A 24,794-nucleotide genomic window follows, 5' to 3' on the forward strand; every position below is an offset into this window, starting at 1 on the left:
TCATATCTAAAAGGGTATATAATAAAAGACAATAATTATATATAATTATTTATATTATTAGTATAACAACAACAACAACACAATTATTGTACTTGTTATGCATTAGAAAAATATATATTTATATATTATAATATATATTATATTTAAATTAAATAAATAATTAAAATATAAAATGTATCTAATATTGAAATATAAATTTACAAATAGGTTTTTTTAGTACAGTAATCCTAACCTTAGGTAACAAGATCTAGTAATACATGTTTAAATCTGTACCTAAATGGGTACACAATGAAGACATCAACAACAAAAAATTTTAATTATTAACTACAAACTTTTAATAATAATAATAGATTATAAAAACAACAAAGTTTCTATTAATACATTCCAAAAAATATATTTTATAAAAAAAAAAAAAAAAAATCTAAATGTGTACATAAAGACATACTAATTAAATAATAATAATTGTTATTATTTTTTTGTATATTACAAAATAAATAAATAAATATCCAAATTTAAAAGTAGCTTATTTTATTAGAGAAATCCTAACTCTGGGTAATAAATAAATATATTGTTCAACAACAGAAAGGAAAGAGTCTGGTTCAAACCTTATTCTTGCTGTTAGCGAGGTTGATGCGAAGGACGCCCATTCCATGGAGGACAAACTTCATAGAGGTCAAGAGGTTATCCAACACTGCAGGCTGGAAAAACAAAAGATATATAAATCATAATCTCTTTTCATATAAGTAAGAACAAAGCATGATGTTCACATTCTTATATTAATTTTATTAGTTCGGAGTTCTTTCTCTTCTGATTGGCAGGACTCATTGTCTTTGCCCCTTCAAACGCAAATAACTTCCTAAAATAAAAGCGTTATCTAAGAACCCTTGCATTGATCTGTGACAGAATGTAACAAGGCCATTTGCGAGTGCATCTAACCAAACAAATCTACTTCCTGTCACTGGGACGTTATGAATTTCTGCTTGATTGGTCCTTTTTGTCTCATGTCCACCTAAGTGACAGGAAGTGGCTTCACCGGGCGCCATTACTGTGACAGACACCGCTGTGTGACGGTCAAACGCTCGGCTGAAACTCAATGCAATTGTGCGATTATGAATTATGGAACGCTGATCATTTCTTTTTGGTCAGAACAATTCACCGAGATGGGAATGATTTGTATAGTTTTTGAATCACCACATTTTCTTTTTCATACACAAAATGGCATTCATGAACCGTTTTACACACATATTGCAACATATTTGCAAGTGAAATATAAAAAAAATATTAGAAATAATAGATTTTTTTAATATTAGATAACAATAATAATAATAATAGTAGTATTTCTTAATTTAAAAAAGTGTGTATATACACACACACACACCATAATTATTAAAATGATAATAGATCATTGATAATTGTAATATTTAAATTTTAAATATTTTTTTACAATATTTTGATATTTTAATATTTTTGTTATATATTATTTAAAATGTAAATATACACAAACCACAAATATTAAAATAATATCAAAACAAATATTAGATGATAATAATAATAATAATAATAATAATAAGTATTATTTATTTATACACAAAATACTTTCAATATATAATACACAAATATATAACAAAATTTACATTAGAAACATAATTAAATAATTAAAATATTAACATAAAACTACCTAATTGTAATAGCAAGTATAAGAACTGTTCATTATTAAAATGAATAATCATGCTGTAGCGTCTGGACCACTCCAACACACAATATATATTTTGTTAGCTAGATTTCACAAATACTTTGTAACACCCCAGGACGCCGAACAAGACAGTAAAACCAGAAACGAATTTTAAGAAAGTAAATTGTCCATTTTGATTTCATTTCAACTTTTGACAATTCACAAAATCAGTCCACGTGTGTGCTACCCAAAACCTTCCCCTTTTCACACTTTCAGCACCCGTCCGCTCGTGTTGTGCCCAAATGCTTCCCCTTTTACCGCCCCTGACTCTCCGGCCAAAGCAAACACATTCCTGCCCTTTATTGAACAGCTTTTGTTTGCTGGGCTGTAGATCAGAGGCGCAGAACATTCCAGGGGAGAGCGAACGCCGAAAAGCCTTTCTGTGTTCATGAAGGGCCGCGGGCCCGGTTCGGATATATGATGCGCATTTATCGATTTCTTGTTGTTGCAAACACATCAAAGTGCACTAGAGCGATGCAGGAGGTAAAGTTCAGGAGTGAATCACACACACTTTAGAACAATGAAACTATTCTTGTGGAAAGCGGTAAGAGCAAAGATGGTAGGGAGCTTCACACACACTAGGGGGTGTGTGTGTGTGTGTGTGTGTGTGTGAGTGAGTGAGTGAGTGAGTGAGAGAGAAATCACGCTCTTCATCCTTTATTTACTACTTAACACTTCTTAAGGTCTTAAAAACTGTCAGAAGAAATTGTTTAAAGTAACGGTTTAACAAAAAAAATTCAAATCACACCAATGTTGTTATAGACAACTACAGCTAAAACTATTAAAAATCATGTTCTGCAATAAAATAAGATTATCTGAGATAAATTATTAGATGTAAAACTTACATTTACAAAACTAAAAAGAAAATTAGAATTTTATTTACATAATAAATGTACTAAAACTATTTAAAAAACATTGTTAATTGAAATAAAGCTGAAATAATATAAACATTACATGTAACACAACTATTTAAAGAAAAATGAGAAATGTTGCTTTGGCAAACATCTGAACTAAAATAAGTTTGTTACTACATTTGCTAAAACTACCTAAACATTTATATTCTTAAATTAAAATATAGCTGAAATAAAGCTGAAAAAATTAAATATGAATATTAGGATGTCACACTTACAAAACATAAAAGAAAATGAGAAATGTTGCCTTGTCAGCCACCTGAAAATAAGTTTCAGTTCAAGTACTAAAATTATAAAAAATAAAATAAAAAAAGCTGAACAGAAATGATAATAATAATAAAAATGCCAAACGAACATAAAACTACTAAAACTGAAACTATAAAAGCAAATTCACACATTCACAGACATTTTTAAACACTTTTTTAAAATTTTTAATTTGTCACATCCTTGATTATCATATTTTATAACTGAATTTGAATATAAGCATATGGCTTCAGAATAACTGAAATACAGAGCACATGTGATAGAATATTTTTACAGGTTTATGGTGCTTTTTGTCCATATTGGAGCTTGAAAGTCCCTTGAAAGTCACAATACACTTTTACTAGATGGAAGCTTACATGATCCTCAAAATATCTTTTTTTTGTGTGTTCCTTGAAACTAAGAAAAGTGGCGGGTTTGGCTTGGATGAGTAAATAATTATAAAAAGTTCATTTTTTGTTGAACCATTCTAGGAATCCACAGTTACTTACAGACATCAAAGAACAACAAATTCTAGAATTCGTGTAAAATTCTGAAAATTCCAGGCATCTATGAGCTCAACAGAATCTTGTCAAAGACAGTGCTGTACATTCTACAATAACTTTGTTTGGGTCAAGCTCAAATTCTAGACCACCGACAACGGCACTCCAAAGTCTCCTATTACTCCTTGATGTCACGTTTGTAACAGGAGAACTTGCCACTTCATCAAAGAAACAGAGTCAGAGGGAGGTTGAGGAAATGAAAGCATGAAACCCAGCTGCGAGGTTTGTGAAGTCTTGCCATAAAAAAGAGCCACCAGATGGACACACTAGATAAAACACTGTAATGTAACATTTATCGTTTTGTGTGTATGTGTGTGAACATCTCCTATATGTGTAATCTTTATAAATGTAATAATATAAACTACAATTCAAAAGTTTAGGTGTCAGGAAAATGTATTTCAAATAAATGTTATTCTTTTAAACTTTCTATTTACAAAAGAATCCCGAAAAAGGTCAATGACGGCTTCCACAGAAATTTTAAGCAGCACAACTGTTTTCAACATTGATGATAATAAGAAATGATTGTCATTTTGACTTTAGGCTGAAGTTGCAGCTTTGGGAGAACAAGGAGAAATGGAGAGACGGGTGTCAGGTAAGAAACAAAAAAGAAGGAAACAGGAAAGACAACTTGACTTCCTGTGGGTTAGAGAGACCGCGGTGTGGTTAAAGACCGCAGTGACAGTTTAGTACAATGGTGAGCAAAAAGAAAGGATTAAGAAAAAGACACTCCTGCGACATTCAGGTCAGGACAAGTCCCTTCTTTTTTACCTGTAACACGTCACATTTTCACTTGCATTTATGATTCACACACACACAGCACAGGTCACCACACCCTTCCCTGGCCTCCCTCCGCCCTTGTGTGACACTACATCCAAGTCAACCAAGGCCAGTCTGATTACAGACTGTGCTTATGTCTGCAAGCATGTGTACAATATAAAACTAGCCATAATTATGGGTCTGTCCAAACATATGTATGTGTGAGCGAAAGCATGACCCTTTATGAACCCATCCAACAAAAACTGGTGAAGCAGGAACTGGACTTTTGAACATTAGAAACATTGAAACCCTGTGACTGACCACATTTTAAGAGAAAACACAGGCATAGAAGAGGTCAGCATAAAAGTTATGGTTTAGCTTGCAAAAATAAAGACTTTTCATTTAATTTACATCAAACTTTGATGGACCGAATACAGAGCCTTGAGGTATCCCGAACTCAAGACATGACTCAAACTCGGCTCGTCTGCGTTGAATATAAAATTAGGCTATTGTATATTATCCTTTGGCTTTAGGGCAATGTTTATTTTGTCTCTAGAACAATGGGAGAAGTTAGCCTAGTGCTATTATGAGACATAATAGTTTTTTGTTCTTCCTGTTTCACAAACAGATGAAAAAAATTTACATCTCACAATAAGTAGGACAATGACAGTCATCAATCTCTGAACTCCAATTTTTCAACAAAGAACCCTAAGGAGTAATTTCAGTTTAGAATGTACATGAAACTCTATCCACATGACAGCAGAGGGTGCGTATGCAGCTAAAGTGTCATTTTATGAAACAAGTTCCTTTTGCATTTTGGAAAGGTGATTTTTCGAAGTACATAACTGAAGACCGTTTAATCACTGTCTATTTAAAAATAAAGTCTTTAAGTATCAATAAATTAAGGAAAACAAAAACTCACAGACACAGTATAAAATGATCCTGTTTAAATACATATCTTTTTAAATATTAATATATGATTAAATATAATCTATTATAATTAATGTTTGTATTTACTTAATTTTTATAAAGGCCTTTTATATTTTGTGGATTTTTACACTGCTTAAAATTATGATTTTAATACAATGTTTATAATTCAGTATTAATAATTAGCTAGCTGTTGTCTTTTGGAATTTTTAAAAGTTGTGTACACAAACAGTACTTCTTACTTTACTTCTTTCTCCCAAGCTTCTGACTGTGCATTTTATTTCTGATGCATGACACTATACAATATTATAACATTCTCACCCACATTCCAACACTTCTTGTTTTGTTTAAAGATAATGGAAGTTCTGCTGGCGAAAAATAGCACATATGATGATTCCTTCCCAAAAAGGGTGCGTGCATTGCGGTGAGTGTTTATTTAAAGAGTTTGTTAATGGTCTTTCAATGTGGGATGGTCAGTGTTTTCATACGGGTGACACATCAGACCAAAATACAGGACAAAGACCAATAAAACCGCATCACAGGGCAACAATCAGAAAGTAACAAAAACAGGGTAGCATACTTTTTCCTGCAAGCAACTACCATAGTCTTCACTGCAGTTTATTAGCATGCTAACAGGTTCTTAAATTCATCCCCTGCCACTAAAAATCAGCTAGCTGGTTGCTTGATGACTAGTCATCTAGTTAACCATCCTGACAATCCCTTTGCATTCGTCAGGAGCTAATAGGCTGTCATTGAGATTTTAAAGCATTCCCTGAGGCACTTCAAAACACCACTTGCATATTCTCAGTCCATCAATCTAATTCAGGCTCACAGGAAAGTGTAGCTAACACAAACAGACCCTGAGGGAAGGTTTAATGAGGAGAACATGGTACACAAAGTCTGTTTAACCGAAGCAAGCACACATGCAGATCTGCACCTGGCATTTCACAGGATATACGATTGACCGTCCATTTTTTGACAAAATTGATTTAAAAAACAACCCGAGAAAGATCTGACTAGAAACATGTTTGCTAACACTCCGTTAGCTTGATAAGCATCAGTGCACAAATACTGGATGGAAGAATTCCTGAATTCCAAAGGATCAAAGTGGCTTTTATTAAAGAGCAGGTCATATGGGTTTTTGAAAAAAAATCTCTTTTGCAGTTTATAACATAGTTATCCTTAAATGAAAACGATCTACAAAGTTGTTAATCAAAAAAGTTCATGATAAATAAAGATATTGTCTCTCAAAAGAGAGAGTCAATTCTGAATCGCCTTAACGAGTCGACACATTTTCGAATCTTTTGCCTGTTACCCGATGGGATACGTTACTGGGTAACACATTTGCATAATCCCCGCCTGCCCGCGAGTCTTACCTGCCCACAAAACTTCCGATAGTTAGTGTGTTTACATCATGTTGAGAAGACGCTGTGTTCAAGCATACCACAGAAATACAATTCGAACCTTTTGTTGTGCGCATGTAATTTTACCAAGGACTGCTTTTCTAATCTTGGCTTTTTTCTTCGTTGGCTTCTAATCTTCTTAATTTGGGCTAACAAGCTCTCCGAACCACAACCTGTATTTACGATTTATACATTATGTGTACATTTTCAATTGAGTGCTCAAAATATCAAGTTTTTGGTGCTAATATGTGATGTATACCTAGTGCAGCTTTAAGTTTCCAGGTAAAGCACGATATTATTGTCTTACTGAAATAGTTGTGATAATTCGCTGTGAACCCACTATTTCCTAAGAATGTGTCGATTAATGTAGACTGACGTTCTAATAATTACTTCGTTTAATAATAAAGAATGTAGTGTAGCGCACAGACTTTATAATCATTGTGAAATTGCGGTTTATTTTGCTGCACCGGCAGTTATAGGGTTAATGCGGGAGAGATGAGTGAGTTAGTTAGGCTGGTGCTCCTGTGATACAGCTGTTCTGCGTTTAAAAGTTAAGACACAGAATGTCTTTTGTCTGACGTTCTTCAAACATTACAGTAGACATATTTTGGTTTACAAACCAAAATATAATTATATATGTTTCATTAGTCACGTTAGCACTCGGCTAACGTATCCACCATTATTGTTTTAAGTGTTCACAGTTTAGCAGCTAAACTTTAGCTGTGGGCATGATTCGCTTGCATAAGTGTTTTTGTATTTTATGTCATTATTATAAGAACGGACTGGAGCACTATATTATTGTTTTATGTTAAGGTGCTTTGTCAATCGTAGCGCTCGCTAACTTGCTCAAGGACTCCTCTCTGTGCCAATCACAACAGGCTTGGCCAGCTGACCAATCAGAGCAGAGTAGGCTTATGGAAGGGAGGGGTTTGCTCCAAACTTGCTTGGAACGAATCGTTTCAAAATCATTGGCAAATGACTCTAAATATGAAATGTATATTCTGAGAAAATTACAATGTTTTCTGACCTTAGATGCATATAAACCTTTTGTAGGGGACTCCAACACACTATTAGGACACTTTAAAATACCATATGACCTGCTCTTTAAGTGTGAGGGAATGAAATACTGAGGGAAGTTACAGTAAGGCAGCATTCTCTCAAAAAACATTAGTTAGCATTTTTCTACGCATTCTGCAGCCAATATGCACATTCTCTAAAGTCAACAAACTCCTAGTACATTTATTTTAACCTGTCAGTCAAAAGGTAAAGTGTGTCATACAATAGCATAATTTTGTAGTAAATGTAGACAAGCAGTGTTTAATTCACATCTTGAGTTCGGGATACAGCAAGGCTCCGTATTCGGCCCAACAAAGTTTGATGAAGTCAAAATAAACTGAACTGTAAAGTCTATATATAGCCATAAAATAACCTTTCGTAGCCTAGTACTAATGTTTTTTTCCATTGAATTTCAAGCAAAGTATAACAAGTTCGTCATATATACGGTGATATTAAATTACTTTATTCACACTGCCAACCCCTAGCCTAGGGTATTTTGGTTAACTGAAGAAGGGGATTGAATAACACTATTGTTGTTGCCAAAAATGACTTTTCGCCTCGAAGTGACAGTCAAAAATTGCAGTTTTAGTGATACCAGGGCTGATGATCATGTTGAGAACACAGCTGGCTGCGGTTTACTATGAATGAGCAAATCAATCGCTTTTCTGTTCCCATGGCGATAAGGCGTACATGGACCACAGGTTACTCTAAAGGAGCCAGCGTGCAGTGCACCTTTACTATGTTGCCATGGTAACACTTGTGAGTGACAAGTCAAAAAAGGTGTGCAATGAGACTATAGAGGAAGTGCACACTGGCTGTCGAACAAACTATAGAGAAAATGTTCTTGGAAGTCGGCCATTTTTAATGATGGTTTAAAAACCTAAAAACTTTTCTGTTTCATGTTTCCATATGTTTCCTTCCCCCTTCCGCTTTCTCTTCCAAACAGAACAAAAAACACGCTGAGGCAAGATCCGGTCTTCCATTGAACTGAGGTCTTGTTTTACAGCTGAACCAATGACCCCTTAAACTTTTAATAATCCCCAAACACACACACAGCGGCTTGATTTCCCAGATGGCAGAGGAATTACAGAGCGCACAGACAAAATATAGCGCAGAACAAATGTTAAACTATTAAATGCAATGTGAAATCAACATCATAAAATGTCTTACCTTAAAACTGGCTAGCTCTTGTTTGGTGAATCCATGACTGTGGATAATCTTCATCTGTTTGACCAGCGTACTTTTCCCACTTTCAGCAGCACCTACATCAAAATAGGTCATTCAACATTACTAATCAGTAATTTAGTTTACAATTTTAACAACAGAATCTATAAATGGTACAGTCCTCCTATATTAACCCAAGATAAATGTCTGGTTCGAGAGTACAGTCTTCACTGTTCATAAATCAACTCTTCCTGAAGTTCAAACCCACAACCTTTCAGTTACCAGCCCAGATATGAGGTTTAAACCTGCCACTCTTCAGATGAGTCAAGATTTGAGGTTGGAACTCTTTCAGTTACCTGCACAAATACGAAATTTGAAGCCACAACCTTTCAATTATTAGACCAGAAGTGAGGTTTGAATCCAGAACTTTACAGTTACCTGCACAAATATGAAATTAAAATCCACAGTCATTAAATTATTAGCCCAGATGAGAGGTTCAAACCCAAAACTTTACTGTTACCTGCACAAATATGAAATTTGAACCCACAACCTTTCAATTACCAGCCCAGATCTGAGGTTCGAACAAAGAACTGTCCAGTTACCTGCACAAATCTGACATTTTAACTCAGAATGCTTCAATTAGGCTACTTGCACAAATGTGAAATTCAAACCCACAACCTTTGTTACCAGACCTCATCTGAGTTTCAAACCTGGAGCCATTGAGTTACCTGCACAAATATGAAATTCAAACCCACAACCTTTTAATTACCAACCCAGATATGAGGTTCGAACCAAGAATGGTCTAGTTACCTGCACAAATCTGACTTTCAAACCCAGAATGGTTCAGTTACCATGCACAAATGTGAAATTCAAACCCACAATCTTTAAGTTACAAGCCCAGATCTAGGGGTTCAAACTGTCCAGTTACCTGCACAAATATCAAATTTAAACCCAGAATGGTTCAAGTTACCTGCACAAATATGAAATTCAAACCAGCACAGATCTTATATGAAGCTAATGCCTTGCCGATATCAGTCCATTTCTCAGTTTCAAACCCACACATTTTCAGTTAACCGCACGCATCTGATATTTTAAAAGCAACAACCTTCCATTTCACTGACCAGTTCTGACGTTCAATCCACCAACCTTTTAGTTTCAACCCATAACTGAGACTTGAACCTACAACCTTTTATACACATCAGCTAAAACTTCAGATCTGAGCAGGTAACATAATATTTTGGGGTTTGTAGGAGGCATGTTGTTACCTGGCCAAGTCTGAAGTTTCAATCTCTGCCCAAATCCGGGGTTTAAACCTACAACCTGTAGGTAGGTTTCCAACCAAATCTGGGGTTTAAACCTACATTCTTAGAGTTACCAGCACAGATCGGCTATTTAAACTGATAACGTCCCATCACAAGTCCATATCTGTTGCTGAACCAATAAACTGGGTTTCAAACCCACAATCTTTTAGTTACAAATAAACTAAAATACCCAAAATTAGGTTTCTAATGCACAAGCAGGCCCATGTAAACATCAAAACCCATGTTATTTCGACTAAAAGCAATGGGTAGATTAACAAACATCTGGATGGGACCTTCTTACCCAGCATGAGGATCTTCACCACGTTCATCTCTCTCTTGGCGTACTCGTACAGATCTCTGTCTATCTGCGAGCTGTGGATCTTCGCCTTCTTTCCCTCCTCTGTCACCTCTGAGCCCAGACACAGACCCATATCCAGAGCTCATAGCTAAAGATCCAGCAGAAATCCCAACATCACGGATGGAACCGAAGAGGAACGTTCAAAGTCGCGTAAAAACATCCCAGCGAGATCCCCCCCCGCGCTCTTATCCAAAGTCTCTCCGGCTAACGCGTAAAATGACACCAAAGTCAATTGCGCGTGTGTTTTTGGAAAGATCCGATTCCAAATCTGAGAGAGAGAGGCTGGGATGGTCCCGATCGTACAGGAGGAAAGAGAAAAAAGTTTCAAATTCGCCTGTTCCCGGTTAATTTCAGGCTCAGCACTCGTGCTGGTTCGGGATCATTGTGTCCATTGAGATCTCACGCAAACACTCCTAATCCACAACTCAGCTCTACCTGTTCATTACGCGCAAACTAAATGGTGTATGTCGCCCACAGAGCGTCTCTTTTGGGGGTGTCCTCTTTCTTTAGGAAGGAAGTGACGTAACGTTTGTGGAACTTTGTCACCTGAGATGGGTTTTGTTCAAGTCCAGTCCGTGTAACTCATTATACTATTCAATTAAATTAAATAAAGCAATAAATTAATTAATTAACTAAAGATTTTATATAAAATCTGAAAAACGGAATAAAGTAAAAACGTTCAAAGTAATTACAACCAAACAACAACAAACACCATAAAATACAATGTAAACAAAACAATAAAATATGAAATCAATAAATTAAATCTAAATAAATTTAAATAAAATATTATGGCATAGTAAGTTTAGTATCATTTAAAAATTGATCTAATTAAATCTTGATCTAACAGACTAAAACATGGAATCAGTCAAAAAATACTTATCAAGTATCAGCTTAAATGAACAATAAAACACTATTAATTTTTATTAATAACCATAAACATTTTCTTTGTACAATCAGTGACCACACAGATGCAAACCTGCCTTAAAATTTAGTTTAAAATGTTTGTATTTAAATGTCAATTTACAGTATCATTGATACTTTATACTATCACTGATATATATATCATATATGTGCTGTCCATTGATTTAAAAATTGAACTAATTAATCACATGTTTTTCTGAAATTAATTGCGCTTAAGACCACCTAACATTAAAGTTTTTAAATATACTTTTATATTGCAATCAGAGTTGGGGAAAGTTACTTTGAAAAGTAATGCATTACAATATTGCGTTACTCCATAAAAAAGTAACTAATTACGTTACTTGGTTACTTTTTATGGAAAGTAATATGCGTTACGTTACTTTTGCGTTACTTTTTAAATCTGGACAGGGCTTGCTTGTTTGTTTTTAAAATAAAAAATTTTCTATTTTTGGCAAATATAAAAGTCTTTTCACACCAAAAGTGAAATGAATAAGCCTCAGGCTGAAGGGAAAGTACATTTACGACCGTACAGTAGAATGCAGAAGAAGACATTTCAACACACTTCAGCAATAAAAGAAGACACAAATGTTTGTCTAGAGTCATTTGTGCTTAGTATGGTTGAACTGGATCATCGAAGGTCAGAAGCAAAGACATTGGTAAATAGAATGGGACTAAATACATAAAGTTGTTTAACATTTAATTATTGCAGGTTTGCGTCATATTCTGAGTTGCATTATTTTTATTCATTTTGAGGAATACTGAATCTGTGTTTTTTTTTGTGAGTGAGATTAATGCATATTAATTTTTTTTTTAGAACTACAGTAACATCCGATTTCTCTCAACATGGGGACAGGAGAGCTGTCGATCAATAAATTGGAAAAAAAAAAGTAACTTGCGTTACTTATTTGAAAAAGTAACTCAGATATTCTCTTGTAAATTAAAAAGTAATGCGTTACTTTACTAGTTACTTGAAAAAAGTAATCTGATTACGTAATTCGCGTTACTTGTAATGAATTACCCCCAACACTGATTGCAATAATTTCACATTCAATCTTCAAATTAATGTTCAAACAACATAAAGACAGTACTTTTTTTATGACTGAAGGCCAGTATCAATGATAGCAATACTACTGATGTCTCTATAAAATCCCCCCCATATTTAACCATCGACTATAGCCATTCAACATTACAGTATAATTGGGACTGAGAGGTATCAATTTTAACATTGAATAGACTTTATAAAAAATAACTTCTAATTTAAGTGAACTTAAAACAATCTTCACATAAACCCATTATAAAAAATGTCATATGTGTATTAGTACGTTTTAGTCGTTTTTGTTTTTATATGTCTTTTATTTTAGTTCAGTTAATATTTTTCCAAGAAACAATTGTGTTTTTCATGGTATGGTTTTAGCTTTGTTTTATTGAAGTAAAATAAACCAGGTACTTTATATTGTGTTTAACAGCACAAACACGTATCCGTAAATAATCATTAGCAGAGAAGGAAAACAGAATATTATGAATTTTTCATGAAAGTTTCTCTTATGAAGTTTATATAATCTTCACATTGACTAAATTAGATTCAATAATTAGATTTTTATGCGCTTAATGCAATAATGGTCAAACAATAGTCAGAACAAGCTGTTTTCATACTTTTTATTGCAATTTAATTTGCAATTAATGGACGTGTTTCGATGATTTATGGTTTATGATGCATGGGATGATAAATTATAGATTGTCTGAAGACATTAACACCACATTCAGAATTGGTCACTCAACATTTCTGCACTAAACAGTGTTTTTTTCACAGCAATTCACCCTAAATGTGCAGGAAATGTTACACACTAAAAACATGCCGCACTTGCAAGGTGCTTTGACATTCATTAAAAACAAAAACAGACAACAAACCGCATAAAACAAGATAAAAGCACATATGAGATCAAAGCAAGTTTGACTTTTAACAATCAACTTAGTTTAGAGACTGGTGTTTGTAAAGATTATTTGTTACATATTAAAACAAATAAAAGCGTGACATCAATCACCTGAGGTCAAAGAGTATTTGGCTGTGACTTTGATCATGTCACAACAAACAAAGGTAAGAAAGTGAAAATAAAAGTGGTAAAACAGATTAAAATGTCAGATATGTGACTGTGGACAGTTTATGAAACAATAGTTGACAAAACTTCAGAGACTTTTTTATTTCACAACACGCATATCAAACATCCAGTGATGATAAGAAAGGTAAAACCACAACAGCACCACTAGAATAAAATATGCCAGGGTTAAACCTGTTAAAATGGCCAGGATGACATTTCACCACAAAATTAGAAAACTATATATATATATATATATATATGATTTAAATAATTTTTCTTTTCACTTTTTTTGGCATTGTGATACTATCTTGTGATACTATCTTATACTATCTCTTTATGCTTCAAAGCCTCAATCACGGCCATCTCTTTAGCTTCCTCATTTTTCTTTTCACTTTTTTTGGCATTGTGATACTATCTTGACACATTTTTTATTTTTCCATAAGCCCATTTGTGAAAATCTCACTACCAAAATGGAAAAAAGAACAATAATAATAACATATATTAAGTTGTAAAGTATTTATATATCATGGTAGTACATCCTTAATTTATACATATCTATTAAAAAATTACTATAAAGAGAATCTAATAAGAATCAGTACTGAAAATAATGAGAACTGTAAACAAAATAAGAAGATAAATGTCCAGATACATTATGGTAATGAGAATACAGATGGAAATTAAATAATAAAAATAATATCACAATGCAAATAAAACGCCTTAATAGTCATAAAACAAGAACATTTCTTTATGATTTTTTTTTTTTCTCTTTTGCTTTTGGGGGTAAAATGTGACCTGGATATATTTCCATGACACAGAATATAAAACACAAAATTGAAAAAAAAAAAAAAGAAAAAAGAAATCCCAACATAAAATCTGAATAAGCTAACATGCATATAGCTAGTTTGCATGCTATTGTAGTCAACATCAAGTGTTTCTTCACAAAGCGCTTCTCTGCTCAACTACAAATATGTGCGGATGGATCGCCAATTAAAAAACCCCTGAAATGACACAATCCTCCCATAACCTTCATACACAATACAAAAGTAGTTGCTGAATGTTTTTCAGTGTTCCTCCCATCCAGAGAGAATGTCTTCCAACCCATTTAATAGGCATCATAAAACCTCTCCACGCACAACAAAGTGCTTTTTTCGTCAAACAAGAGTCGTACGATATAAAAAAAAAACAAGTCTGTGTTCCTCCACGTACACTTAAAAGCAGCCTCAGCTCAGGCATTTTGTTCGTTCGGGGTGTTTATATAACAGTCTGGGGGTCATTTCGGTTCTACGACGAAGTCCTTGATTTTTTCGGTTTTGGCTGTTTCTGTTAATTATTCGTTAGAGCCGCCTCGGTCTTCAGCGAATCCTCTTTATGCTTCAAAGCCTCAATCACGGCCATCTCTTTAGCTTCCTTCTTCTGGTTCCTGGCCTCAAACTGCAACCTACCGGGACAAAGAGAGACACGGCTCATTTGCATACGTTCGTTACATTTCACGTGAGCCATGTTTTCACGTTTTGCTCGTATTGTCCCACAAACCTGTTCTCAATGATTCTCTGCATGATGTAGTCGGTGGTCAGATTGCTGCTGCTGTCCAGGATACGGAAAATGCCTCTCTTCTTCGGCTCCTGCAAAGAGAGACAATGGGTAAAAAATGGGTTTTTATGGAAGAGAAGATCATTGAGAGATGAATATTAGGAGACTTTACTTACGGCGTAAGGGTCTGTCCTGTCTGTGTCGGGAAACACTTCAGTTTTCCCATGACAAACCAGATCTACCTACAACCAGAAAATGAACATGAATCAGGTTTTATTTTTTCCGTTTAAAGTTAATTAGATATTATAATATCAACACTGTGTGAACAAGAACAGTGCTCAAACTAAAATCTAAAATGTACAAATTATAATTAAAATTATGTATCAAAATATTTCAATGTACAACAGAAAATATGGATACAAGTGTAGTGCTTTGGAAATTCGCCACTGAAAAAATAATGTAAAAAAAGTAACTGAACTGAAAAAAGAAGCTTATCTGCCAAATTAAAAACTTTAAAAAAAAGGTAAAAAAAAGATAAGCATTTATAATCTCTATTTAAGCTCTACTTATTATTTTTTAATTAAGCAGACAATAGCAGATTATTTTTTTCATTCTTTTTTCAGTGCCACATGTCCATATATACCATATATATAATTTAATAAAGTGAAACTATTTCTCAATATATATATTTAAAAAAAAAAAATATGTATATATATATATATATATATATATAAAGCAATAAGCCAACATTTATATTTACAAAAACAAAAATAAGTGTCCAATATATTGATAATGTCACCAATATATTGTGCGTCCTTTGTATTTTTCCCATCAGGACAGAGAAAATGTCCCAAGCACTCTTTTTAGTTAAACTATAATGCACGGTTGAACTCTCTGTAACAGTCGGAGGGTTTGTGGTTAAAGAGGCAAGCAGTAAATCTCTAGATTGTTCCCGAAGTAGGACAACACAGAATTGCTGAAATAGTGTTCAGTCACTAAAGCCTTTGAGTCTGGCTGCTGTCCCAGAGCTGTACACAACACACACACACGCACACGCACAAACACACACGGTGTGTGGATAATGTAGTGTGTGAATCACACAAACCACATTCTCTTCACACTCAAAGCCTCTTATTGTGTTATTGTGTCAGGAAGCGGGCTATACCAAAACTAGATTTTTATTCTCTACAATGAATGAACAATGTGAAACGGTTTAGTAGTGTACCTTAAAGTGATCCAGAAGATCTTTTCCTACTGCGTACGGAGCCCCGATCACAACCTCTGAGACATACTGAAGAAAAAAGAATCACAATTTCAATTCAGTTCAATTCATGTTTATTTGTATAGCGCCTCTTACGATACAAATTGTTGCAAGCAGCTGTACAATATACGTTTCTACAATATATTTAGTAGTAGCTTATCAGTGGTGACTATGTCAGTAAATATACATACAGTGGGGCAAAAAAGTATTTAGTCAGCCACCAATTGTGCAAGTTCTCCCACTTAAAAAGATGAGAGAGGCCTGTAATTTTCATCATAGGTATACCTCAACTATGAGAGACAAAATGAGAAAAAAAATCCAGAAAATCACATTGTAGGATTTTTAAAGAATTAATTGGTAAATTCCTCGGTAAAATAAGTATTTGGTCACCTACAAACAAGCAAGATTTCTGGCTCTCACAGACCTGTAACTTCTTCTTTAAGAGGCTCCTCTGTCCTCCACTTGTTACCTGTATTAATGGCATCTGTTTGAACTCGATATCAGTATAAAAGACATCTGTCCACAACCTCAAACAGTCACACTCTGATGAAAATTACAGGCCTCTCACATCTTTTTAAGTGGGAGAACTTGCACAATTGGTGGCTGACTAAATACTTTTTTTCCCCACTGTATGGCAGAAATGTAAGGAAAAATCAATTAAAGACGTAATCAAACAGACGATGAACACTATTAACAGCAATTATTATATGTTGCAATCAAACTTATAGTAATCACAAGACCGTTATCCAAGGCCTAAATGGAAGACTGATTATAAACTAAACTCAAAGTTCTACAGTAGATTCTTCAAGTTCTAAAGTGTTATAATTTTTAGGTTCTAAGTTCTTCAACCTTTAGATTCCAAGTTCTTTAGCCTCATTAAGTTCTCCAGTTCTCCAAGTTCTAATTTCAGACAGTGTACATTTTCAGTTCTAAGTTCTAAAGTTCTCCACTATCTATGTTCTACGTTCTTTAACTTTTATTTCTTTACATTAAGTTTTCAGAGTTCTCCTAGCTCACACATTTCCCCAGTTCTATAGCTTTAAGTTCCCTAGGTTTTATATTCCAAATTTTTTTGCAATTCTAGTTTCCTTAATTTGTAAATTCTCATTCGCTAAACTCTACATTGCCTAGGTTCTACATTCTCTAACTTTAAATTTTTTACTTTTCAAGTTTTCAGACTTCTCCAAGCTCACAAAGTTCTCCAGTCCTATAGTTATAAGTTCCTTAAGTTTTACATTCTTCAGATTTTTGTAGATCTAATTTCTTTAAGTTCTACATTACGTTATAAAGTTCTACATTGTCAAGGTTCTACAATCTCTATCTTTTAATTTCCTTTTTAGTTTAGTTTTAAGTTCTCAGGGTTCTACAAATTCAAAGTTCTCCCTTTTTAGTTTGTTCTGCAAGTCCTCCAGGTTCTATGTTCTCTAAGTTCTAAACGTTTTATGTTCTCCAGTTCTAAGTTCACCATGTTCCTCAAGCTCTACAAATCTATAGATCCCTAAGTTCAAAGTTCTTGGTTCAAACATTCTAAAACTGTCCAAATCAGCCAAAGTTCTAAATCTTAAAGCCAAATGAAACCTCCCATCATTCAACAGTTTTCAGAAAGGAATGCACGTGTGGTTTGCACTGATATTACAGTATGAGGGAGATCTGGAGTTTCACTGCATGTTTCTGATATCGGCAACTCAATGTGGGTTCTGTCTGGATGCAACGTCATGCTTTAGGTATGCTGATATGTGCCTGATCCATGAGAGTTTGTGTGCTGAGGATGAATGAGAGGGTTTGTAAACTTGAATATGGTTTGGATTAGCTCAAGGCGTGAGATTTTTAATAGGCATCTCATAAGTATGCAGTACAAATGAACTTTTATCACTGCTTGTGATGTCTGTTCTCTTGACCATGAGATGTTTCTGCCCAGTTTCTTCCCCCCATACTCTCTTTTTTGTACTATATAACTCCCTGTCTCTGAATACAATGGCTCATTGTTCTTAAACAAGAGTGTCAGGAATACAAAAACAACTTGAACTGTGCAACATAATAAAACGGGATTGAAGGAGACAGTAAATTACGCACAATCCAAAGAAATGACTGGAGGAGGCAGTAATTTATGCAAAATGCTAAGAAAAGATTGGAGGAGATGGTAATTAACTACCCATAAATTATAAAAGGCAGCAGTAAGGTTCGTGCACATTTACGCGAAACAGAAAAAATGACTTGAGGCGTAAGTTATGCACTTACTCTGCAAGCCAGCACACTCAAAGTTCTCTCATGAATATTCATGATGGGGTAGTTCTTTCCTTTGTAGCGGTTCACTTCCTACGAAACAATAAAACAAATACAATTCATAAACATAACAATAACATTTACTAAACATTAAAATCACACACTAGTCACTAATACTGACTAAGATGCACTTACCAAAGGTTTATGGTATGTCACTAACAAATGGTCTAAAATTTAGCCATTTTAAAACTATTCACAATTCTAATTTTGTCACTTATGTCTTGTAGTAGTAATACAACGTACCACTGTTTCACTGTAGTAACCATACCTGTAATGTGTAAGGTATTTTTCATTTTAGGGAACTTAAACACATGTTTCCCCTGAGGCAAAGAAGTTCAAAAACTGTGTAAAACAGGTTTGCATGTCGTCATGCCGAGGTTGTGACTTTGAACTTCCTTTTTTCTGGTTCACGTGAGGTTTTCTGTCTGATCAAAGTTCATCACAAGAATTAAAAACAGCTTGTTATAGCAAATGTTGCCCTTTCGACAATCACCATGAGGGAGGAGAGGTCTGTAAAATCTCGTAAAGCATTTGTTTTTATGAAACACACCTGGTCAAAGTGCAGTCCGACAATGACGTAAGGTTTCTCTGCTTGTTTGTGAACAGTCTCGAGGAAATCCACGTGACCGATGTCTATACGGTCATATAGTCAAGGCCAAAACAAAAGCACAAAAACTTTAAACTGAAATTTTCATGATTTTTCCTAGCTTTCTGGATGTCTTCAGAAGCAAAGTGTGGAGTGGCGTGTTTCTAAAAGGATACGGAAGAGGTCGAAAGCTCCGGCCACATAAATAATTGTGTCTCCCGGCTGCGGTTCTTTTCCTGAGGCGAACTGGATGATCTTCTGAGACGTCTGCAGGAACTGAGAGACACCAGTCCAAGGGCTGTGCCCTTTAGGATCCTGAGGAGAACAGATACATGAGAAATTTTTGCATTTGCAAATGCCAGAATATTCAAATGAACAAGATGTATTCGTTTTTTTCCTCATACACCACATATAAAATTCAAGTTATGTACAGTATGTTCCCCAACTGGAATTCACAGCAACATAAAATGGCATTCCCAACCGATTAAATGACTTTAATATGTGACATTACCAAGCAAAACTATATATACAGTGGGGCAAAAAAGTATAATGGTCAAACTTGTATATGACAGCAGATTACAATATATCATACAAAATATTAATCTGCACATAAGCGGATCAACTCACCTTCCCAAAGTTATCTGTGTGGAGCTGGTAGGCTGTGTTATCCTGTGAGAGAGAGGATAATATGAATCAGGGACTGACAGAAAGTCTTTACATAACACATATCTACACACAATTAACAATAAAGTCTACTCACAACGTTACTGTGATGCGATTTCGTTAACAGGAGCATACGACCCACTAGGTCTGTCGTAGACACTCCCTGTGTGCGTTTACATTCCCTGTTGATGAAAAAAACACACACGGCAACTGTTACACACACCCTTGGGTCAAAATTCAGTGGGGTGCCGCAGGTGTATGTCTGAGGCCCATTGGACTTCACCTGTATCGGCCCATTCTCTTCACTTCGTCGTATGTATCTTTCCCGTCCACGGTCAATGTGATGTCATCTAGCAAAAGATATGATATTATTACAGATTCAATTAAATTTTGGTACAATTTTAACTATTTTTAAAGAAGCATATAATCTAAACCAGGTTATTCCTTCAATGTACAAATTACTATGCCGACACACCAAGGAAGGGTGATAACTAGGAAGATAACTATGACTAAAACATTTAAATAATTGTTATAATTTGTTCTAAATAGTCATGAATATGACATCACAATCATTAGCACATTGGCATAAGGCCGCATATGTTAATTTTGTACTAACGTGTTAATGTCATGTTAATATTATATTTAACACATAATGCCTATTCAGTAACTAAAGCTGACCTGACATATAAACTAATGTGCTAATGAACAAAATTCAAATTTTGTACTTAAATATTATCAAAATTTGAATTATATTCTAATTTAAAATGCATAATTTTAGATATGGTGAAGAATAGCTTTTGGCTTCTCTTCTGATGCCACAAGAGGGCGCGTCGAGCAAAATATTACTAATGCACGTTTATTCAAAGCATAAGAATGACTATCTGTGAAAAAAAGTGCATAATGTTTATAAACCAATTATAATTAATTAAGTTAGATAACAGCATCATGTATGTATGCATAGTTTAATACAAAGGGCCGAAAGCCAATCACACAGAGTACATTTTTCATTTAAAAACATTGCAGTGGGATGGGGGAAAAACCCGCCATAAAGTCTCAATATATGTTTTTTTCAAAGTTAAACTTGCTTTAATTTTACATGGCTTTCTAAACATGCGGCTCTTTTGTGCGAGATGTGAGTGCAACACTCTAGAAAATGCATGAAATATGTGTTCTGTGTGAACGGCTTGGTTTCAGTTTTGATGTAAACAAGATCTTCTCCGCATTTATGTTCTCTTTTTCCACAATATTTTTAATGAACAACGCAGCAGCACCTCATCTAGTGGCTTCAACTGGACAGGCTAAGAAAAACATTATAATGCAACGACATTTACATCGTCATCGCAACTCATGCGCCAATGATAAGGCTGCCTCCTTAACGCACAGCTAAAAAAATAATAATAATTGGAATTTTGAATATTTGTCGAATTTAAAATAAAAATCCGCATTCGAATGTGGATTTTTATTTTAAATTCGACGAATATTCGAAATTCACATTTTTTTTTGCATTTTATGAGTGAAAAGGAACAGTAAGAAAGGGAACTGTAACAAACACAGGCTGTTCAATTCTAAGAATCAGGATGAAAATGGTTATGAAAAACGAAATTCTGACCATTTGGGATGAAAATAAATAAAATAAATAAATAATATTCCACAAAACTGCAAGACACAGCATCTTTAAAGATATTAAAATGATTCATATGGATGTCTAAAAGTGTCTAAAGGATCCCCTCACCTCCGTGCATGCAGAAATCACAGTTGTACTTGTCCAGCGTCTCCAGCGTAGTAACATACGGTGCCCCCTCAACGATCTCATCCACCCACTTAGTGGCCCGTATCATTTTATAACGCTCGGCCTGCGTGAAGACCGGTGGCCCCTTGTGCTTGGCTATTTCCTCTGAACGTGAAAGAAAAGATATATGATCATTTTTTCAGTTTATATATTACAGTGTCTTTATGTGAAGGTCTGAAATTGTGAAGCATACCGTCTGTATGAACTCCTACTACGAGATAATCTCCCATCGCTTTGGCCTGTCGTAATTGGTTCGAGTGACCGTAGTGCACCATGTCATAGCTGTGGAGACACATGTGGACTTTAGATACAGGGTCAAGAAAACATGACGTCCGTTTAAAGAAACCGCACAGGTGATGTAATGAATAACTGCTTTTATAACAGTTAAATAAAAGGCTGTACACACAGCTGTAACTAGAGACGGGTGGGTTATCTAACCACCACGAGCCCATTCCCCTAGAAATATCATTAGCCGGGTCGATGGGATTACATGGGGATATAATCTTCAATTCCATTTCCCATGATCCTTTGCTGGGCACCACACTTCACACTACGTGTTATTTATAACTGCAGTTAATCCATCACTCATAATTGAAGGCTGAGGTTAAATGAAATGGAGGAATATATCCTTGTGAACTATTAGTGTAGGTATGAGAAACAGGTTATATGAGTTATAGAATTCCATCCTATAGCCTAATAGTTCTCAGAAATCACATGACCCCAAAACCTTTGAACCTGCACTGCAGTACGTTGGTATTTATTTGTATACTATTATAACATTAATTCATTTAAATTAGCATTTATTATATTTTTAATTTTAGTAATTGAGCTTTTGTCACTTTTAAAAATGTTTCTATAAAGTTTTAATCAATTTTTATTTCAGCTGTAGTTTTAGTATTCTTAAGAGTTTTCATCTAATATTAATTTGATGTTTTAATGTAATTGCTGAAAAAGACACACTTTCTAATGATGAAATATCAAATGTCAAACCTTTTTAATACACTAACAAAAAGTACCATGGTATTGGGTACTAGATTTTTTTGACAGATGTAAACTATGATAATACCATGATTTGGAGCATGCATAATGGTATTCTTTAAAATGCCATGCCGTACCATATAAATACTAAAATATAATAATCATTCAATTCCATGGAACCTATCAAAGTACCATAGTATAGCAGTCTGACTTCACTATACTGTGGTACTACTATGTTTTTGCACATGTACTGCGGTACTACCATGTTTTTTTTTTTTTTCAAATACAATGTAAAAACAGTGAATAAGGCAGCCGTTAAATATCATAGCATAGTATTAATTTTAGTACCATGATCTATTTCAAATTACCACAGTAATACGATGTGACGCTATAATCATACCATGGTGCAGATAAAATAACTTTTGTATCCCGAGGTTCTTCCAAGACTGTCATAGGACGACAAACATGGTACTTTCTGTTGGTAATTATAAAGTACCATGGTAAATATAAAAATACCATGGCAAAACCATCCCAGTGTAACTATACTACTTCTTTTGTTGAATTCTAACATTATAACATTCTTGCTGCTTTTATTTGCTGTAACAGTTGCACACTTTGAGCACATATGACAATTTGTGCACTCACCAGCCGTCACACCACACCCGGATCACCCGCTTCCTCTTCCCCGGGCTGAGGCTGGAGGAGCTCGGCTCTCCCTGGTCCTCCTCCTCCTCCTCCACCGCATGGCTTCCGTTCCTGATCATGTTTTGAACGCGTGTAAAGTCTCCGAACAGACGCTATAAACGGCTGGAACACTCCGTGTTGATATGAATGACACCGGCAGCGGCTCTACGTCCTCTAGAGAACGTGCGCAACGTTGATGACGCAACACGCAACAGAACGCGTCCTCACGATGCTCCGCCTCCTTAGGAAGTGACGCCGTGCGAGTGTCGCGGGATTTCCTTGCAACAAGTGCAAAGATATGATAAACTCCCATGAAAGAAAAAAGGAGTAGTTTTAGTAAATGTTTGAGTGTTTGCTATTTTGACATGAAAATGATTTTTTTCTCTTTTTATCGTCTTGTTCATATTCCTTAAAGAAATATCTCCGATTGCCTTTTTTTCTAATGAACAAATACACATATTTTTGAAAATATTAGAAAATAACGTGTCATGGTATAATAAACAAAAATAAGCAAAAGTAAATTAATAAAGTAAAAACAAAAATAAATTGTTTGTTGTTGCAAAAAAATAAATCCTGCTCTTTTCAGAAATATAACTATTATTAAAATGTAATAGAATTTCAGTACAGAATTTAAATTGCACCGTATATATTGAAGTTGTGGTAATTTATTTCAGCAATATTATATTTTATTGAATATTTAGTTAATCTTTCTTTCATTTCAAATGTTTCCTATCAATTGCAAAGAAAAAAATATTATATAGGCCTAGTTAATTTACTTCAGTAATAATATATATTTTCTTCAATCACTTGTTTCTTTCTTTCCTTCATTCCAGATGTTATTCTCTAATCAATTGCATATATATATATATATATATATATATATATATATATACATTGTTTTTTTGTATTTTTTTTGTTTTTTTATATTATTTTTTTATATTTATTTTCTTTAGATTTTATTTATTTTATTTGTTTTTTTTTCTGATCAATTGCAAAGAAAACATATTCTAAAGTTAATTCAGTAATAATATCTATTTTAAAAAATTATTTCTTTCTTTCTTTCATCTCAGATGTTTATCTCTGATCAATTGCAAAAAAATATATATATTTTTGAATATTTGAAAATACTTTTATATTTATTTTTAAAATATATTATGTCTTATATTTTTTCTGTTCAATTGTGGAGAAAAAAAAGATTTTTGATACTTCACAATAGGATTCAACTACTTAAACCAATATGAGCATAATTATGTCATAATAGTTGCCAAAGTTGGCAACATCTAAAAATTAAATGAAAATACCTGTTATTTATATTTTTTAAAAACATTAGAACATGTATTTTACTTACCGTATATTAAATATAGGAATCTTGCTTATTTCAGAAATATAACTATTGTTTTATTATAACTATAAATCCTAACATAAATATATAAATAACATCAATAAACCTGTCAGTTTTTCTTATGGTTTGCACATATAATAAACGGAATCTGCTAAAGCATTTATTGTTACAGACATCCTTTAGGTGGCGCTATAGGTACAACAACAGGCTCGGGGTGAAATATGAAAAAGTTTATTTTGCAGAGCAAGAC

The 24,794-nt window shown here is 34.1% G+C and overlaps 2 protein-coding genes across 4 annotated transcripts in view; both read right to left on the reverse strand.

The window, feature by feature from the left end:
* The window catches only part of LOC107586948 (guanine nucleotide-binding protein G(o) subunit alpha-like), a 36,778-nt gene extending 25,850 nt beyond the window's left edge, over window positions 1-10,928 (reverse strand). For all 3 annotated transcript variants that reach the window (XM_016274513.1, XM_016274512.1, XM_016274511.1), the window contains exons 1-3: window positions 10,355-10,928; window positions 8,759-8,850; window positions 606-698 (exon numbers count right to left, since the gene is read on the reverse strand). In XM_016274513.1, the coding sequence (XP_016129999.1) occupies window positions 606-698; window positions 8,759-8,850; window positions 10,355-10,484 (315 nt within the window). In that variant the 5' untranslated portion in view covers window positions 10,485-10,928. The remainder of the gene's footprint in view (window positions 1-605; window positions 699-8,758; window positions 8,851-10,354) is intronic.
* A 2,880-nt stretch (window positions 10,929-13,808) lies between these two features.
* LOC107586950 (ethanolamine-phosphate cytidylyltransferase-like) lies at window positions 13,809-23,429 on the reverse strand. The gene is made up of 13 exons (XM_016274514.1): window positions 23,164-23,429; window positions 21,734-21,822; window positions 21,484-21,645; window positions 20,035-20,101; window positions 19,849-19,933; window positions 19,716-19,757; window positions 19,265-19,403; window positions 19,053-19,135; window positions 18,458-18,535; window positions 16,184-16,249; window positions 15,135-15,200; window positions 14,962-15,050; window positions 13,809-14,866 (listed from the first exon to the last, which is right to left on the reverse strand). Exons 1-13 carry the CDS (start codon window positions 23,280-23,282, stop codon window positions 14,752-14,754), a joined length of 1,200 nt encoding a protein of 399 aa, XP_016130000.1. The 5' UTR covers window positions 23,283-23,429; the 3' UTR covers window positions 13,809-14,751.
* Between the last annotated feature and the right edge of the window lie 1,365 nt (window positions 23,430-24,794).

Source organism: Sinocyclocheilus grahami, unplaced genomic scaffold (assembly GCF_001515645.1).
Source record: "Sinocyclocheilus grahami isolate Dianchi unplaced genomic scaffold, SAMN03320097.WGS_v1.1 scaffold87.1, whole genome shotgun sequence".
Classification (NCBI taxonomy): domain Eukaryota; kingdom Metazoa; phylum Chordata; class Actinopteri; order Cypriniformes; family Cyprinidae; genus Sinocyclocheilus; species Sinocyclocheilus grahami.

Excerpts from the sequence above, each read along its gene's own strand:
- LOC107586950 (XM_016274514.1), bottom strand. The coding sequence starts at position 23,282 with ATGATCAGGAACGGAAGCCATGCGGTGGAGGAGGAGGAGGAGGACCAG. Across the intron at positions 19,136-19,264 it reads CGGAGCTTTCGACCTCTTCC|ACATCGGTCACGTGGATTTC; the intron begins GTATCCTTTTAG and ends ATGACCGTATAG. Across the intron at positions 18,536-19,052 it reads TCGGACTGCACTTTGACCAG|GAAGTGAACCGCTACAAAGG; the intron begins GTGTGTTTCATA and ends ATTGTTTCGTAG.